Source organism: Sarcophilus harrisii, chromosome 2, assembly GCF_902635505.1.
Source record: "Sarcophilus harrisii chromosome 2, mSarHar1.11, whole genome shotgun sequence".
In the NCBI taxonomy this organism is placed as follows: domain Eukaryota; kingdom Metazoa; phylum Chordata; class Mammalia; order Dasyuromorphia; family Dasyuridae; genus Sarcophilus; species Sarcophilus harrisii.
In genome coordinates, this window is record NC_045427.1 from 47,052,719 (window position 1) to 47,070,111 (window position 17,393).

Genomic DNA, 17,393 nt, shown 5'->3' on the forward strand with positions numbered 1-17,393 from the left:
AATGCTATATGATTGCCGGCTGTTATTAAAGCACAGGGCAAACAGCAGGCGCTTTTAATAAATGAGATTATTTTTATGGCTTGATCCCCCAATTCTGCAGCTGGGGAGCCGGGGGCTGGCTGGCGGAGCTCGGCGGCGGCCCGCGCCCCACCCGGGGCAGGTTCGGGCCCCGGCCTCCCCTGGGGCCGTCCTCGGAGAGAGGGGCGTGGCCTCCCTTCTTTCCCCGCCCCCTCCCGCGCCTGCGCAGTCCGCGCCTCCGCGAGGAGCAGGCATGGCCGAGTCTCAGTTGCAGCTCGTGGCCCGGCGGGTCCGGAGCTTCCCCGACTTCCCCAAGCCCGGCATCCTATTCCGGTGAGGGTCGGGGCTGGGGGCGGGTGGGGGCCCGGGGCTGAGGAAGGCCCGCCCGGCGCCGGCCTCTGGGGGGCCTGAGGATTCAGACCCGGACCTCCTCCCGGCCCCCCTCCCCCCCCCTCCCCCGGCCTCCCCTCCCCCCTCCCCCCGGCCTCCCCTCCCCCCCGGCTGGTTTCGGGGTTTGCGTACCCAGGACCGGTCCTGCGGGGGCCCGGCTGGGCGGGACTGGAATCCAGGTCCCGGGGCCCCGGCTCTCTCCCCGGGGCCGCCCCGCCCCGCCTCTCCCTGAGCGCCCTTGCTTCCCTTCCTGGGCCCCCCCTCCCGGGGCCTCCCGCCCGGGGCTCTCCCCCGCCCCGCCCCGCCTCGTCCCTGCCCGCGCCCTCCTTCCCCTTTGGGCCCCCCCTCCCGGGGCCCTCCCCCCGGGTCTCCCCTCCCGCCTCGTCCCCCTCCTTCCCCTGGCCCCGGGCTCTCCCCCCCCGCCTCGTCCCCTCCTTCCCCTTCCTGGGCCCCAGGCCCTCCCCGCCCCCCCAGGCCTCCTCCTGCCTCGGGGGCCCTCTGCGACCCCTCCAGGATCAGGACAGCCCCGGCCCCGGGGGCGCCCGCCCCCCTTGTCCCCGGGAGGCTGCGGCCGCCCCGCTGTGCAGGCAGGGGTTCGGGCCCCGGGGAGGCGCGGGGGCACAGAGCCTCCCCCTGGGCCCGGGTCCCAACCCCGCCCTTCTCTCCCAGGGACATCAGCCCCCTGCTGAAGGACCCCGACGCCTTCAAGGCTTCCATCGAGCTCCTGGCCGACCACCTGAGAGAAAGCCACGAGACAAAGATTGATTACATCGCGGGTGGGGGGCCCTGCCTCCGGGGGTCCCGCCGGCTGATGGGGGAGGGGCTGCGCCAGGAGCAGAGGGCCCGGCGCGGGGCGGGGAGAAGCCCCTCCGCAGGACACAGGCCCGGGCTGCGGCGCAAGATTTCCGGGGCCCAGAACGGGGCCAAGTCAGTCGGGCTTTATGGCTTGGCGGCTCCAGGCCCTGCTGGGTCGGCGTTTGGCTCCGCTGGGCCCTGGGCTGCTTCCTTAATGGCGGCGTGGGCCGCCCTGGTCGGGCCTCCAGGACCGCCTCCTGCGGCGGAGGAGCACGGCGCCCTCCCGGAGCCCCGCTCGCGGGCCCGGGCCCCCTGCCCGGAGCCCGGCCGGGCCCCTGCGCTGCCCCACCCAGCCGGTAAGCTTGGCCAAGGTTGGAGCGGCCTTCTCGCTTCTGGTGCTTCCAGGCTTGCAGAGCTCTTTCCGAACGTTCTCTCCGGGCCCATTCTACAGATGAGGACCCTGAGGCAGGCAGGGGCAGACAGCGGGAAGCCTCGGCGGGCACCTGTGCTCAGGAGCTGCCCCTGGCAGGAAGCAGCCCGGGCAGAGGCGGCGGCTCCAGGTGGCCGGGCCCGGCGCCATCCTGGCTTCCTGGGTCCCTTCCACAGCGAGGGCACCGGCTCCGCTTCTCCCATCTTTTGGCCATCTCTTTTCTTGCCTCAGTCCCCAGGCCACCGAGGGCAGCCAAAGAGAGTCCCCTGTCCCGGGGATCCCCACCTCCAGCCGGACTTGGGTCATCCCCCAGCAGAGGTGGAGCCCGCTCCCTGGCTCGGAGGGTCAGGAGAAGTTCCGGCAGCCTCAGCCTGCATTTGCCTCTCTTCATTCGGAGGGGTGAGGCTGACAAACAGAAGGGAGGCAGCAGACTGACCCTGTTCCTGTAGGAAGGGAAGCTCTGCCCCAGCTGGTCCTCCGGGTCACAACAGGGCCTGGTGTGGGGTGGGGTGCTCAGTGAACGCTGCTCTCCGGGAGCACCAGATCACCAGAAGGGTTTTAGAATTTCCTAGATCATCAACATTTACATTTTAAAAAACCAGATTTATTGATTCCTTTTGTATTTGCCTTACACTTGTTTGCAGATATTTAGCATCCCTTTCCCTCCTCTAGTGGAAGTCATACCCTCCCTGGAACTCTCTCAACCAAAAAAAAAAGAAAAACAATAAAAACGACCAAAGCAGTAATTATGTGGGACATTCCGGCCCATAATCCTTTCCTTTGCCAAGAGGCAGGAATGTTTCATTCTTTGTTCTTTGAGACCAAGATTGATTATGGTGATTACTCAACGTTTGGCTTCCTTTTAACATCTTTTTTAATTACATTTCATTTTTATTTTGTACATAATCATAAACATACATTTTGGTATAAATGAAGACAGAGGCTTGTAGGGTAAGCTGGGAACTTGTATTACTTTTGTTTTTTTTTTCATTCTCTTAGCTTTGCTTTTTTTCACTCTGCATATATTAGGATTATGGGATAGGGACCTTAGTTCAGCCTTCTCTTTGGACAAGTGAAGAAACTGAGGCACAGAGTTCCCAAAGTGACCTGAGACTCCACCGTGTATTCAGCAAAGCCAGAAAACAGACTCAGGTCCTCCAGACTCCACGCTCAGCACTTTGCCCACCCCTCTTCATACGAGTCTCTGAATTCCTCACAAGGGCCGTTTCTTACTGCACAGTGATGCTGTTAGAGTCCCATCCTGGTTTGTCTCTAGATGGTTGGACTAGTTCCCACCTCCACCAACATCCTGTGCCTGTCTTTCCACCACCTTCCGTCTTTGATCACTTCCATTGATTATCCACCATCTTTGATCCCATCAGTCGTCCACCATTCACCATCTTTGGTTGCTCCTGTTGATTGTTCACCATCTACCATGTGATGGTTCCCTTCCTCCACTGTCTGCCATCTCTGCTCCCATTAATTGTCCACCACCCACAATTTTTCATCATCCACCATCTCTGATTACTCCTTTTGATTGTCCCCTTTCTCTGTTGGATCTTCAATGAAACTCAGTATTATCTTAATCTGTTTTCTTATTGATGATTTAGGAAATGTTATATACTCATTGGTAATTTGAAAATGTTTTTAAGCATTTGTTTACAGCCATTGACTACCGTTTAGGAAACAGCTCTTGACCTTTGTGTCCATTTGTTGGTGCTATTTCTTGGACATCTCTGTGGGGATGCCCTAGATTTTCCAAACCTAGTGTGTCTGAGGATACCAATATCCTGCCCATCATCCAGCTGTCTGCCCCTCATCTCCTCCAGTCTCCCACGGACTGCCTCCATCTATAGAGGAGCCTCCCTGCTCTTTCCCCTTTTCCCCTGTGCTCTTGTAGTCCCTGGCTTCTTCCACAGCACACTAGGCTCTGCTTCCAGCGGGATGCCCTGATCCCCTGCTCTGTCTCCATCCCACCCATTCCCTGCATTTACCGCTGTCCTCTCTGCCCTGGGTGGACACTGCCACCCTGAGAACCACCAAATAATGGAGCCTTCCTTTGGCCTCGGGCCCCCTCTTGTTCCTTATCCAGGTGTGCCTGTCCTGGGAAGTTCCTGTGCGCTCCAGGTGTGGGCACTTGTCAGTGTTTATGTTACTCCCCTTCCCTTGGACCGCAGAGACGGTGAGCCCCTGGACTCCCAGGGGCTGGCCTGCCCTGCCTTCCTAGTACTGAGCCACTGCTCCATGAGTTAGTGCTCATTAATGTTTGGGAATGGGAGGAGAGCTGAACCTGCCCTTTTATTCTAACCCTTATCCTTCTGTGACCTCGTAGAAGTCATTTTCCGGCATGGTGGATGTGACCTTCCACCTTTAGCACCAGGCAGGGGAAAGCTGCTAAACCTTTTGCCCAGGTGCCTCAGTCTCTTAAGGGGAGCAGTTTTTATTGAACATTTATTTAAAACTCCCTTATTCTCTCCCCCCTCCCAGGTTTGGATGCTCGGGGTTTCCTGTTCGGTCCCCCTCTGGCCCAGAAGCTTGGAATTGGGTTTGTGCCCATTCGAAAGCGGGGGAAGCTTCCAGGGCCCACGGTATCCACCAGTTACTCTCTGGAATACGGCCAGGTAAGTCAGGGCTGGGGGCAGGAATACCTAGAGTGGTTCAGAAGATTGGAGAGGTAATGTCTAGGAAAGGAGTCTGGATTCAGAGTCAGAAATCATGCTCTTAGATCCCAGCTGGGCCTGGAGGCAGGTCACCTTCCTTTAAGTGTCAGGTCTTTGGGAGGCCTTTAGACAGGAGTTTCTGGCCCAGCTTATTGGAGAGGTTCCTTTCAGTTAATCAGACTGGCCCTAGGAGCATTTATTAGGTACCTACTGTGTGCTGAGTACCGAGGATACACACAAGCAAAAAGGACAGCCCCAGACCAAAGGGAGAGAAAGGGCTCATCCCAGGAGGGCAGAGGGAGCATGGCCACAAAGCTGGGTGGTGGTGGGGCTTCCCTAGCTCGGAGGTGGGAAGAGAAGGGGGTGGCTCATATTCTCATGGGGGAGCATGACATTTCCAGGAGCAACAACAGCCAGTTTGGTTCCTGCTCAGGAGCCAGCGGGTGCCAGAGGCCAATGGGAGGGTAGAGCTGCCGGGTATGGCCCAGGGTGGGGGATGAAGATGAGCTGCCCCCAGCTCTGCCCAGTGCCCCTCAGGAAAAGGGTTGTCTTTTGGAATGAGGACATTAAACAAACTTGGGAATATTGGAAGTGGATGTTGTGGAAAAGCCAAGGGCCTGACAGCCAAGGACTGCGGTCCTCTCTGCCCCACCACTGCTGAGGCTGTTCAGAAGCAGGCCCAGAATGGCGGCAGAGACTCAGTGGACCAGGCTCGGTCCCAGCCAGAGCAGTAAGGACTAATACTGGCACAGCACTTTGTGTGGCACATTGACCTCTCCAGCCCGGGAGAGAGGTGCCGTGCAGTCCCCATTGCCAATGAGGTGACCAGGGCCACGCAGCTGGGGGGGGGGGGGGGGGGAATCGTGGGCCGGGCTGGCACCTCTCAGTGAGGGGGGTTGTTTCTCTGCCCCAGTGACCCGAGTTTCACTCTGCAGGCAGAATTGGAGGTCCAGGAAGATGCCATTGAGCCCGGCCAGAAGGTGGTGATTGTGGACGACCTGCTTGCCACCGGAGGTAACTGGCCAGAGGAAGGTGGGGCTGCTGGGCATAGTCCTGGGCAGGGGGCGCATTCCATGAGCTTTGTAACAACCTTCGGAGGGAGGAGCCAGTAGTAGCTCCATTTTGCAGATGAGGAAACTCAGGCTGAGAGAAATCAAATGGCCCACCCGGGTCACCCAGCCAGAAGTGAAGTGAGGCTAGGTCTGGAGCCAGCTCTCCTGCCCCCAGGCCCAGCATCCACACTCTTATGCCAATGAGCTGCCCGCCTCAGTGTGGGGGACAGAAGGCACAGCCACCATCTGTGCACAGGCATCCCTAAGGGGCCAACAGTATGCCAGGCCAGAGCCAAGGGTTCCTGGGCTGATGGGGGTCTTGGCATATAAACACAGCCGTGTCCTTGCTGTGTGGAGACCTACAGGGGATGTGCCAGAGGGGGGAGGTGCTGCAGAGGCTGTGGGTGAGCAGAAAGCCCTGAGAAGCTGGCCCACTCCTGGGTTTGCGGATACAGATGTCAGCCCCTCTCTGGAAGCACTGCCCATCCTGTTCTCCCTCAGGCTCCGGAGCCAGTTCAGGCAGCATCAGCCTCAGAGTTCTGGGGGCCCCCTGTGGTGCTCCTCACACCTTCCTCACTCCCATGGTGCTTGCTCTGGCACACACTCACCTCCCCAGCCCAAGGGATGGCTTAACAGCATGAAGATGAGACTTAAAACTCAGCCCATATGCGGCCACACTCCTCTGCCCTCCAGTGGGCCCCATTTCTTTGGGTTTGGCCCCTGCTCAAGGCAGGAGGTCCCTGTCCTGGTGAAGTCCCAAGGGCAGGCCCCCCCACCCTCAGAGTGGTGGGGAGTCTGGAATGACGGGGAGGGGGCGTCCCCTCCTTGAGGACACCATCCCCACTGAAGCCCTCAGGGGGCCCTCCTGACAGTTGCTCTTGTCACCCTTCAGGTACCATGAGTGCAGCCTGCAAGCTGCTGCAGAGTCTCAAGGCTGACGTGCTAGAGGGCCTTACCCTGTTGGAGCTGACATCCCTCAAGGGCAGAGAGAAGCTGGCGCCCATGCCCTTCTTCTCCCTGCTGCAGTACAACTGAGGCCAAGCTGCCAGCCCCGGCCCCACTGGCAAGAATTTGGACAGGCTTTTTATCTCCGCTGGGAGAGCTGGGCTTGGAACAGCACAGCCAAATACCTCCCACTGGACAGCTATGCAATGGCACCATAAGCCAGCCAGCCTCCTGGAGAGGCACAGCCAGCCAGCCTCCTGGAGAGGCACTTCCTCCCAGCCCCCTCCCCAAGAATGCAGCATGCCCCCGGTGCACGCTTCCTCACACTAGACTCCCCCACCTTCCCCTGTGGAGAGTGGAAACCAGCTCCCAGAGAAGGGCACACCTGAGCAGTGCCTTCTCCAGGGCTGCTAAGCCCACTCTAGATCCAAGTGTTTCCCAGGCCAATCAATTCCCATTTGCTTGAGAGGTTGTAGACTTGCACAGCCAGTGACCTTAACCTCTCTCTTCCCCGGCCAGACTCCAATTCTAGAGGGCCAAGGCCCCCCAGAGTTCTGACTGAGGAAGAGGACCATGTTTGTGACCGGAAAAGCCATAGCTGCTTTGCCTGCCCCGTCCATGGCCCTGGCAGATGAAGGGGACCACTACAGGCTCAACTCCTGGCCCCTCTTATGTTTTTCATTTTATCCCAACCAAGCTTACTTCCCTAAGGCCCCTGGAAGGGCCGCTGCACAAGGAGGGCCAGCCAAGTGGCCTGGCCATGCAGACGTGCCCCAAAGGGAGCCCTGCCACTAGGACCAAGATCCCAATGTCTGTGGGGCAGCCTTCTCTGTGCCCTTCTGATTCCCATCTGGTGCTGTCTGTATTTGATGGTTAAAACAGTTAATAAACGCTGGGCGGGCACCTTCCTTCTGAGCCCACAAACAAAGGAGAAGCCAGCATTCCATAAACAAACTGTAAAAGTTTAATGCCAACACGACAAACAAGGTCCAGCACTAGCACACAGGTTTGTGCCGAGGCACTTTCGCAGTGGGTCACATGCTGGGTGTGCCCCCTCTACCTGGCAAACCCTAAGTAACCTGAAGCCCGGGGGAAGAGAAGAGGGGGGAAGGCTGCAGAGATTAGAACATAATGGCTACCATCACACCCAATGCACCTACAAAGAATGGGGATGAAACGCACGCTTTCCGGGAGTTAGTGTTTGTGAAAGGTCCATCCTATCCAGTCCCGTTTCCCCAACACACTTGCGCACACACACACACACAAACACACAATCACCTTCCCAAGACCCTTCAGTTACTTTGCCCAGGCTCGGAGTCCAGCCCCATCTGCCCTCAGGGCCTGGATTACAACTGCTCTTCCTGCTGGGTGACCCTGGCAAGCCTCTCTGAGATGTGAGCCAGGTCCGTGGACTTGTCCAGCTTCAGGTAGGTGTCCGTCCGGATCTGATGGAGACTGAGCCAGTCGGGAAGCAGCTCCGAGAGGACCTGCAGGTGCTTCTCCATTTCCCCTGAGGAGAGACTGTGGGCATGAGTGGCCCACCGGCAGCCCCTGGAGCCGGCCTGTCCCAACCCCCCGGGGACAGCTGCCCTTAGGGAAGGGACAAGCTGGCCTGTCAGTTTTGTGCCCCACAACTCCAAATTCCTCCTCAGTGAGAACTGTTCCCAGGTAAACTGCCGACGTGAGAAGCAGCTGGGGCCTCAGGCACAAAGGTCAAAGCAGTTGGCCCTTCCCTTCTCCAGCTCATTTTACAGAAAGGGAGATTGAGGCAGAGAGGGTAAAGCAACTGGGCCAGGGTCACGCAGCTAAGGAGGCGTCTAAGGCTGGATCAGAACTCGAGATGAGTTTCTGGCTCAATTTGCCTGCGGTATTTAGAAAGCACCTACTGTGGGTATTATGGGGAGCTGAGGGCATAGAAGTGAAGAGCTTTGTCTTCAGCCCCCATCATAGCCCTCCTTCTTCTGTTCCTGCCTCTGAAGACTGGTGTCTCATTAACCTCTGGGGGCAGCCCAACAGTGTGAGCATTTATTAAGCATCTACTAGGTGCCAGGCACTCTGTGCTCATGGCTCTCAATCTAATAGACCCCTAAACAACTCTGAAGATGCTGAGAAGGGCAGGGGGGCTCTCCAGGGTACAGCCCCAGCCCAGAGTGGGATCCATCCTGTTCTTAAAAGGCTATGGCAAGCCCAGCCCTCCCCCACCCCAGGGACCTTCACGGGGTCCTACATACCCGATGTCATGGATGAGCGGTAGCTGCTGACCATCCGGGCACAGGCCACCTCCATGGTCAGCGCCGGCTTCTTCTCGGCCACAAAGACGCCCCGGAGGATGCGCGCCAGCTCGGGCAGCCTGGACAGCATCAGCAGCCGCTCCTCCTGCTGAGGCTTGCGTGTCATCATGGCCTGCAGTCTCTGGGTTTCCTTGGCACGGATCTTTGGAGGGGAGGGAAGGAGGCGAGCGGTCAGCCACACTGTCCTTAGAGGATGCTGGGGTGCCCCCATCCTCCCCACTGGTAACCCCCATCCCCTACTCACCCGCTCCAGCAGGGCCTGGGAGATGCCCTTCAGGGCCCCGGGGGAACTGGATGGCGAAGCTGGATTCAGGGGGCTACTGGGGCCAGGTGAGCCCGGTGTGGGGGGGCTGCCGGGGCTGGCTGTTTTCAGGGCCAGCTGGCCCAAAGCCCTTTCCATCTGGGGCCACAGTGAAGAGAGACAATTATCAGGACCTCTGGGATGCCGCTCAGGTGACCTCCCCCACCCCAATCCAAACGTCTCTCCAGCCCGGCCCAGTGCTGTAAGACAGCAGCCCTCACCTTCGGCGTCAGCATCGTCCGAGCCCTGGCCAGCATCTCCCGCGCAGTCGTGATCCTGTCCATCTGAGGCGGCTTTGGCAGCTCGGCGGGGACGATGTCCGGCACCTCATCCACGTTAAACTTGGGGTGCCACCTGGTTAGCTGGTCCTCGGGTACCACCAGCGGTGGGTTCAGGGAGGCCAGGAAAATCTGAAAGGAAATGAACAGGTGAGGGCAGCGCCCAGCGAGCGGCCCAGCCTCCCCAAGGGGCTCGAGCCAGGTATTCATCTTCGCAGGACCGAGTGAGACGGGCTGAAGGAAGTAGGGGCTGTGAGCACTGAAGGCAGGGACGGGGCAATCTGCCCAACCACAGCCTGGCTACATCCGAGGGCCCCCCCCTCCCGTGCCCTTTCACCGCCCCCACCAGAGCCCAGGGGCAGCTCCATGGTCAGCCCCGCCCAGAATGTCTCTAGACTCCCATGGTTTTCACTTGGCTCTAGTGGCCTTTCCCAGTATCCTTGGGGTCCTCCCTCAGCCTCGTGGGTCTGTCACTGGCACATCCTGATACTACACATAACTGTGTCCCCACCACTGGGTACTCATGCTGCTGCCAGTGAGGGAGGGGCCCATATAATGTGATCACTATTCTTTGTGAAGACGGAGAGGACGATGATGGGGGAAATTTACTAAAGTCATAAAAATAAATTCTCACAGACAAGGGTTAAAAAAAATCAGCAAAAGTGGCTGCCCACAAACCCAAACTCAACGGTAAGAAATACAATTCAGAACTGCCGAAATGCAGGGCACAGGTAAGGGGTGACCCTCCCAGCTCGGGGGTGCCCATTTTCAGGGCATCGATGTGAGGGACCTGGCACTGTGGGTGCCAGCCTCGCTCAGCCCTGGGTGCGTCTCCCAGCCTGGCATACGGGAAGGTCTCTGAGAAGCTTGCTGATTATCTACCAAAGGAAGGATGGGGAGTGAAAGGGCAGCAAAGGAGAGACCACTCGCCTCCTAGACCAAAACCAGATACCTGGGAAATCTTCTACAGAATGAAAAAAGTGTCACAAAGCACAGATAAACTACACCTTAGGACCAAGTCACTGTGTGGCCAGCCCACGGGGATTTGGGGTGTAGGTGAGTGGCCCCATTTCCATTTGAGGTTGATGTCACTGTCCTGGAGCCATCCTGGTCCCAACTCTGTGCTCAATGCTCTCCCTGAGCCGATGATTGTGGATTGAACATTGTGCTGCTCAGCGTCCACTCCCAGCACCCCCTCGCCTGGGGACCCTGGGTAAGCCCCCTTATGCACCCATTTCCTCCGTTCCAGACCCATCTCCAAGGATCTTTGGGTCATGAACCATGTCGCCCTAAAGCTCCACAAGGACTGGACAGGAAGGACACCAAGAAGGGCAAAGGGCAGGCCGAGGGTCTGCCAGGGACCCAGGTCCAGCCCCCCCGGGGCTGCTCGTTGCTGGGGGGTGCCAGCCTTCCGTGCTCACCTTGTGCTGCTCCTTGACCAGGTTCACCAAGTTCCTGCTGAAGGTGTGCCGGCGCTGCAGGAGGCGGGAGGCTGAGAGCTGGGCCGCTCGCTCCCCATCCTTGTCTGGGGAGAGGAGCCAGGCCCGTTACTTGGTGACCTGCAGGCCCCACCCCCAGCTCCCAGCACTCGGGCCTCTGCCCACTACGAGCACTGACTCCGTACTGAGGACTCCCCATTCTGGGCAAACAGTGGCAGATGCTGAGGCCGTGCTGGGAGACGCTGTGCAGGGAGTCATGGCGGCGCAGGGCCCGGGCCCAGCCTCCCTCCTTCCCCAGGGGCTCCCCCACCTTGCTCCAGCAGGGGCTCGATGGTCAGCTGGTAGTCCGAGCGCTTCACGCCATTGTTAAATGTGGGGATGTTCCGTTCCTGCCGGAAGCGATAGGAGGCTGGGTAGACGGTCTTGATCTGCCCCACGTTTCGCTCCTCAAACCTCCTGGCAAGGCAAGTGCGGGGGCCTGGTGAGTGAGAGGCCCGGGACCCACTTGTCCTTTGTCCCCAAGCCCCAGGCCATCCCAGGCAGCAACCCCCAATCCCCCCATCTACAATCTCAGACAGGCAGCCAAATGGGGGCCCACCTGTCTGCCCATTTGCCCATCTGTGAAATGGAACAGCAGCGCCTGCCCCCACAAGGCTGCTGAGAAGATCAAACTAACACAGAATGCCTTGGCAGAACCTTTAAAAGCACCACAGCAACGCTAGCAATTACAGGAGAAACCAGCAGAGGTTTCCAAAGCGCCGACTGGGCGCCCCGCACACAGGAGGTGCCCAACAAGCGTTTGTTCCCCCTTATTGGAGGCTGCTGCTGCGACTAGGGACGAGTGACCCGGGCCTGAGTGAAATAATGGCACGAAGGCCGCCTCAGGGGAGACCAGAGAAGAGGGGGGAGCCCCGGGCCGGAGGCAGGGCTCCCAGCACCTCCCAAGACTCACTTGCGCAGCATGTCCTGCACGCCCTGCTTGACCTTGGCAAAGGTCACCGTCTCGGAGCGATTGAAGAGCATGCCCACCACGGTGTCCATGCTGCGGAACATCTCAGCCAGCACCTTGTACTTGTAGGGCAGCGTGAGGCCCGGGGGGCCGGCCTGGGCGAGGGTGTGGAACCGCTCATAGGCGGGGGCCGGAGCCTGGGAACTGCTGGGGCAGAAGCAAACCAGAGATCAGGAAAGGCTCAGGTGGAGTCCCCTCCTCCCCCCCGCCCCTGCAGGCTGGCCTGGCTCTGCCAAGTCAGGGACTCCAGAAGAGACCAGAGATTCAGGCCCAGAGCAAGAACATGGACCTCACCTCCCAGACCGGGGCCAGGCTCCCCAAACTGCCAGGAACTTGTGCCAGTCCGGGCCCAAGCAGGTCAATATCCTGGGACACCCCCCATATCAGCTGTGATCAACAGTGTTTGTTCTAAAAGCATTATACACCTAACATGGGATGTTTTACACAATTGCACACAGATCGCCTGTATCAGATTGCTGTCTCAGGGAGGAAGAAATCAGAATTTGGAACTTGAAAAAAATGTTTTAAAAGTTAAAAATTGTTTTTTAGGAAAAGGAAAATATTATTAATAAATAGATATGTACAGTGTTGTTGTTCCCTCAGGTCAAAAAAGGAAAATATTAAGAAAGAGAAAAAGGAGACAGAGAAAAGAAAGAGAGAAATACAGAGGGAGAAAAAAAATATGTGAGAGAAAGAGGGAGGAGGGAAGGGGGAAGGAGAGAGGAGGGGGCAGGGAGGGAGAGAGGGGGAGAAAGAGAGGGAGAGAGGGAGGGTTGTTGTTCATCTCTAAGCCCCAGCTCTAACTGCAAATAATGCAGAGAACAGAGTTAGATATCTAAGTCAAAAGTCTGGATTCTTGACGCTGAGTGAATCAGAACACTGGACACAGGAACAGCAATACTGACAGATGTTCAACTATGACAGACTTGGTTCTTCTCAACAATATAGCGACCAAGACATTTCTGATAAGTTGGGATGGAAAATGCCATCCACATCTTGAGAGAGAACTATGGGGACTGGAAGTACATCAAAGGATAGTATTTTCACTATTTTTTCTTTTGTTTTTTCTTTCTTATGGTTTTCCCTTTTTGGTCTGATTTTTCTTTCCTAATGTGGGGAATAGATAAGGTGAAGAACTTACAGGAATGTATGAATTCTTTTTCTGTATTTTATTATTTCTGTGTTTCCCCTATGACCTGTATAATATGTGCAGGCTCATATCTACTTGAGCCTTGGCCAGCTAGAAACATATTTACTTAACCTGAGCTGATGACATTTATCAGTATTTGACATTTATCGATATTTAGTCTATTAGTGGGACCACTGCTTGATTAAGCCTGAAGGCCTGACTTTGTTTCCTTGAAATCAGGAGATTTCGGGGAAACAGAAACCTTCCATTCCAATCTCCCCAAATAGCAACAACCAATTAGATGCCTCCTCCTCCCCTTCTCAATGCTCTCCTACTTGTGATATAATTGTAATTTCTTGTATAAAAGTGGTGTATCTTTACTACTTCTTTAGCCGTCCTACAGCGAGCTTTCTTTCTTACCTTGCGATGGGACGGCTCATCCTCCGGAGGTTTTCAAAAAACAACTTTTCTGCCTTCTAATGAGTAATCTCTGAGTAGTCATCTTGGGTAAGGGTCTTCTACATCCCTGACACTAACATGACTATTATGGAAATGTTAAAAACTGATTGTACAAGTACATCCTATATCAGATTTCTTGTTGTTTTGGGGAGAGGTAAAGGAAAGGAAAGGAGGGGGGAAAATGTGGAAGTTAAAATCTTACAAAACAGATGCTGAAAACCATCTTTAGTTGCAATTGGATAAATAATATACTATCAAAATGGGGGAGAGAAGAAAACCTTTGAGACTTATATAGGTAAAAAATATATATATATATATATATATATTAAAAAAAAAAAAAAAACAAGGGCATCTAGATGTTGCAGTGAATAGAGCATGGCCCTGAATCAGGACCCACATTGAATTCCAGCCTCAGACATTTAACACTGCCTAGCTGTGCAACTCTAGGCAAGTCATTTAATCCCAATTGCCTCACCAAAAGAAAAAAAAATTAATTAAAACATTTTAAATAACAAGAGAAGTCCTGCTAGCTGTGGAATTTACAGGCAAGTCTGTAACTCCCATAAGGGCCTAGAATCTTCTGAATTGTCAGATGTAACAATCACATTTATCTTCATCCCTGGGTTATGGGCAAGAAAATGCTTTGCAAATTCCAGGGTGCTCTAGATGCTCATGAATATTATTAGTAGTGAAATATGAGCTATGGTGATGACCAAGAGTAAGGATATAAATAGAAAAGCTGTCCTAAAAATTTTGATGCAATTTTAAACCATTAAAGCTTTACTAGCTTGTTAAAATAGTTTTTTAATTAAAATTTAAAGTAAATTTGTTTAATGTTTTTGTTATGTATAAATATATTTTATATATGAATGTCACCTATAAATGCATTTATAAACATTATATGTAAATATATATTTATATATTTAAACTGAATTGGAATTTAAATTTTAATGAAAAAGCTTGAATAGCTTATAAAAATAGCACTTTAAAATTCATTTAAAATTTAAACTAAATTTATTAAAATTAATACATTTAAGTTAAATTTCAATTTAATTTAATAAGCACTTAATTTTGCAACGCCAATAAAGCTTTGAAAACTAAAAAAAATTTTCCCAATACATTATTAAAATAGCTATTAAAGTTTTTAATGGTTTAAAAGTTCACTAAGACTTGTGGGGGTGCCCTGTTTTTATTTTTTTTTTTTTGAAGAATGCTAAGTAGAAATGTTCAATTGGGTGCCAAGTCCACTTATCATGGACATGTCTTCATAGACTAACAAAAACTCAGATTTTGTTTTTTTTATCACCAGGAGGGATTAGAATATTGTGGGGTTCAGTTTCTAGATAGGTTAGACCATGGAGTGCTGCCCTCCCTTTCTTCCCTACCAGCATCTCACCATGATTCAGCTGTGGGCTCTTCTACCTTCTGGGGACCGGACTCTTCATTTTTCTTCTCACTAGCAGAAGTCGCCTCCTGGATCCGGGCCCCCAGCTCCCGTGCTCGCTGGAGTCGGTTCTTGAGGTTTATGTTGGCATTTGGGGTGGAAGTAAGGGGTGCAGCTCTGTGGGTCAGCTCCTGAACCCTCTGCAGCCGGGACTTCAGCTCGGTGAGATTTGGCTTTGAGTGGCCCTGAGTGGCAGGTATGAGAGTGAGAAGCGTGGGCCCCCTTCTCACCCCCAACCTGCCCTAAGCAGCTCTGGGAGAAGCTGAACCCCAAGTTTATGGAGCAGCTCGGACATGCTGACCTGGCTGAGGAGAGCGACAAACCCCACACAGAAAAACTCAACTTCACCCACAGTCAGTGGAGGGCATTTCTTCTTTTATGAAAGGATTATTGTAACGGGTAATACATCCCACGGGCAGACCACCATATAATTGGCAAACTGCTTTTCCAAGTGTCCCAGCTCATCAGAGGTGCACCAGGGCCATACTTACAACGTCCTTTGGGGACTCCAAGCTGGGCGGCGAGGCTGGTGAGAGGGGAGCTGACTGTTCCTCCTTTTCCAAAGAGGAGGAAGTGGATGAGCCAGAAGCCTGTAGGGAAGACCAAAACATGAGAGTCAGCATCCCCCTGCCTAAGAGGATGAGCTCCCGGTCAGAGTCACGGCCACTCTGGAAGGGAGTATCTATGAAACCCTTTCTCTAGAATCTAAGACAGCAGCAAAGGAGTGATGGATTTCGGTTCCTCAAGGTTCGGTGACCTCAAGGAGGGGGATCACACCAAATGGGACACATTCAGATAATACTTTTTGGTTTATAGGGTTCATTATTATATTAAAAAATAATATCAATACAATAATTAAATTAATAATATGTTAATTATATATAATCATAAAAATTATAATTTACATATAATATGATTATATTATAATAATTATATAAATAATTACAATATATAATTGATTATAAAATTATATATTTTGAGCTACTTCGTATCTCATTCCCATGCTTACAACAGCCCTGCAGAATGGACTGCACCCCTCATTCTGCAGATGAGAAAACCAAAGCCAGGGAGCATACAGCGACGTGCCCCAAAGCACACAAGCACAAGTGGCAAGCTGCGACTCCAAGCCCGCTCTTCCCGAGCTTTTGTCTGAATCCTCTTTACATCCACAACGAGCTGCGAGTGTCCGCAGACAGCAGCTGCTCGAGGATGGATGGATGGATGCTGAAGGGAAAGGAGTCTTTTTTTTTCATTTTATTTTGAATTTATACTTGGGCATAATTAAAACCCAAACACTAACAAGGGGAAGGTAGAGGCCCGGATCCATCGGCCTCCCTTCCCTCCGTCAAACGGGGACAACGCCCTCTGTGGCCGGTCCATCCCTCGCTCCGGCGGTGTAGGCCGCGATCAGGGCGAATAAGACCACCGCTTCCCACTTAAATGTTCTAGAACCGAGTCAGGAAGCCGAGAAATCGGCTCTAGAAAGTGCCTAAGGAAGGATCGCCGGTGCCCCCACCAAGCCCCGCCGTGCTGGGGAGGCGGCACCCGGGACAAGCCCCAACCTCTCCGAGAAAAGCGGGCTCGCAGACATTTGCGCCCCTGCCCTCGGAGGCCGCGGGGACGCCCCCACCCCCACCCCCAGGCTGGGCGTGGCCCTCCTGCAGGAACTTTCTTCCCTAGGAACTGACTGAGAACTGGAAACAGCTCCAGGATGGGGGCGCCCCTCCCCCCCCCAACCATAAGCCTCCGAGGCCTTTAGGGCGCTCTCCCTGGCCCCAAACAGGCGAGGGCCGCCTGCGCTAACATTTCCACTTCAGGGCCAACCCAGCACGGATTGGGCGCCTGCTGTATGCGCGCGCCCACGACGCTAAGTAACCGAGGAGGGAGCGGAGCCGCGGCCGGGCGCGCGCGCGCGGACCCCGCGGGCCCGGCTCTGAGGTCGCTCACCGTGCCCTCCGAGGGCTCGGGGTCGGCGGACAGCACCAGCCTCCTCCGCGCGGGGCGGCGCGCCGGGGGCGCCTCCCCCTCCGGCTCCGGGTCCGAGGCCCGGCGGCTCCGCTTCCGGCCGCTGCCGCTCGGGGTGCCCGCAAGGGCGGCGGCCGGGGCTCCGGCGGGGCGCGCCGGGGTGCGCGGGGACGCCACCCGCAGCCGGGCGCGCGCCCCCAGGGCCCCCGCGGGCTTGGCGGGGCTCCTGCGGAGCTTCAGGGGCCCGGCCCGCGAGCCCTTGCGCAGAGAGAAGAAGTCGGTGACTCGGCGCTGCGCCATGGCGAGCGCGGCCGGGGAAGCGGCGGAAGGAACGCGGAGGCCCCTCCGAGCACACAAAAGGATACACCGCGCTCCAAGCGGAAGTCGCGGCTCCGCTCGCGCGCGTTTTCGCGCCACTGCCGGTGGCTCCGCCCCTTCCGGCCGGGCCCCGCCTCCGATAGCGCGGGCTCGCAGGTGAATTAGGAAGCGGAGCCCACTCCCGCCAATCCCAACCCTCCTTTCCCCTCCCCCCCCGGCCCGCCTTCCGTCCCTGGGACCGCGTCTGGCGGGCTCCTCTTCTGAGTCGGAGGGAGGAGGAAATGGAGCAAGTTTGGGGCAGTGGGAAAGTGATTAAAAGAAGTCAGCGGGAAGGCTCGGGTCCGGGCAAGGATCGAGCTTTGGGGACTGACTGTGGTGTCACGTGACACCTTTCACTGCGAGGGATTCTGGGAAACCTGGGCCCGAAGCCAAGGAGGAGGGTGCCAGCCGGGCACCGTCACAAGCCCTTC

The 17,393-nt window shown here is 55.4% G+C and overlaps 2 protein-coding genes across 3 annotated transcripts; one reads left to right on the forward strand and one right to left on the reverse strand.

Moving 5' to 3' along the window:
* Positions 1-234: 234 nt before the first annotated feature.
* Positions 235-7,218, forward strand: APRT (adenine phosphoribosyltransferase). Its single transcript, XM_031950142.1, has 5 exons — positions 235-351; positions 1,078-1,184; positions 4,121-4,254; positions 5,229-5,307; positions 6,238-7,218. Exons 1-5 carry the CDS (start codon positions 272-274, stop codon positions 6,378-6,380), a joined length of 543 nt encoding a protein of 180 aa, XP_031806002.1. The 5' UTR covers positions 235-271; the 3' UTR covers positions 6,381-7,218.
* A 13-nt stretch (positions 7,219-7,231) lies between these two features.
* CDT1 (chromatin licensing and DNA replication factor 1) lies at positions 7,232-17,097 on the reverse strand. Of its 2 annotated transcripts, none has more exons than XM_031950140.1 (10): positions 16,588-17,097; positions 15,132-15,230; positions 14,593-14,825; positions 11,552-11,755; positions 10,910-11,055; positions 10,582-10,685; positions 9,104-9,292; positions 8,826-8,981; positions 8,522-8,723; positions 7,232-7,800 (listed from the first exon to the last, which is right to left on the reverse strand). In XM_031950140.1, exons 1-10 carry the CDS (start codon positions 16,903-16,905, stop codon positions 7,637-7,639), a joined length of 1,815 nt encoding a protein of 604 aa, XP_031806000.1. In that variant the 5' UTR covers positions 16,906-17,097; the 3' UTR covers positions 7,232-7,636. The 2 variants fall into 2 exon arrangements, with proteins under 2 accessions (XP_031806000.1, XP_031806001.1); XM_031950141.1 differs by having other exon boundaries at positions 7,637-7,800; positions 11,552-11,752; positions 16,588-17,096.
* Between the last annotated feature and the right edge of the window lie 296 nt (positions 17,098-17,393).

Excerpts from the sequence above, each read along its gene's own strand:
- APRT (XM_031950142.1), top strand. The coding sequence starts at position 272 with ATGGCCGAGTCTCAGTTGCAGCTCGTGGCCCGGCGGGTCCGGAGCTTC. Across the intron at positions 352-1,077 it reads AAGCCCGGCATCCTATTCCG|GGACATCAGCCCCCTGCTGA; the intron begins GTGAGGGTCGGG and ends CTTCTCTCCCAG. Across the intron at positions 1,185-4,120 it reads AAAGATTGATTACATCGCGG|GTTTGGATGCTCGGGGTTTC; the intron begins GTGGGGGGCCCT and ends CCCCCCTCCCAG.
- CDT1 (XM_031950140.1), bottom strand. The coding sequence starts at position 16,905 with ATGGCGCAGCGCCGAGTCACCGACTTCTTCTCTCTGCGCAAGGGCTCG. Across the intron at positions 8,982-9,103 it reads GGACGATGCTGACGCCGAAG|ATGGAAAGGGCTTTGGGCCA; the intron begins GTGAGGGCTGCT and ends CTGTGGCCCCAG. Across the intron at positions 7,801-8,521 it reads CCGCTCATCCATGACATCGG|GGGAAATGGAGAAGCACCTG; the intron begins GTATGTAGGACC and ends GTCTCTCCTCAG.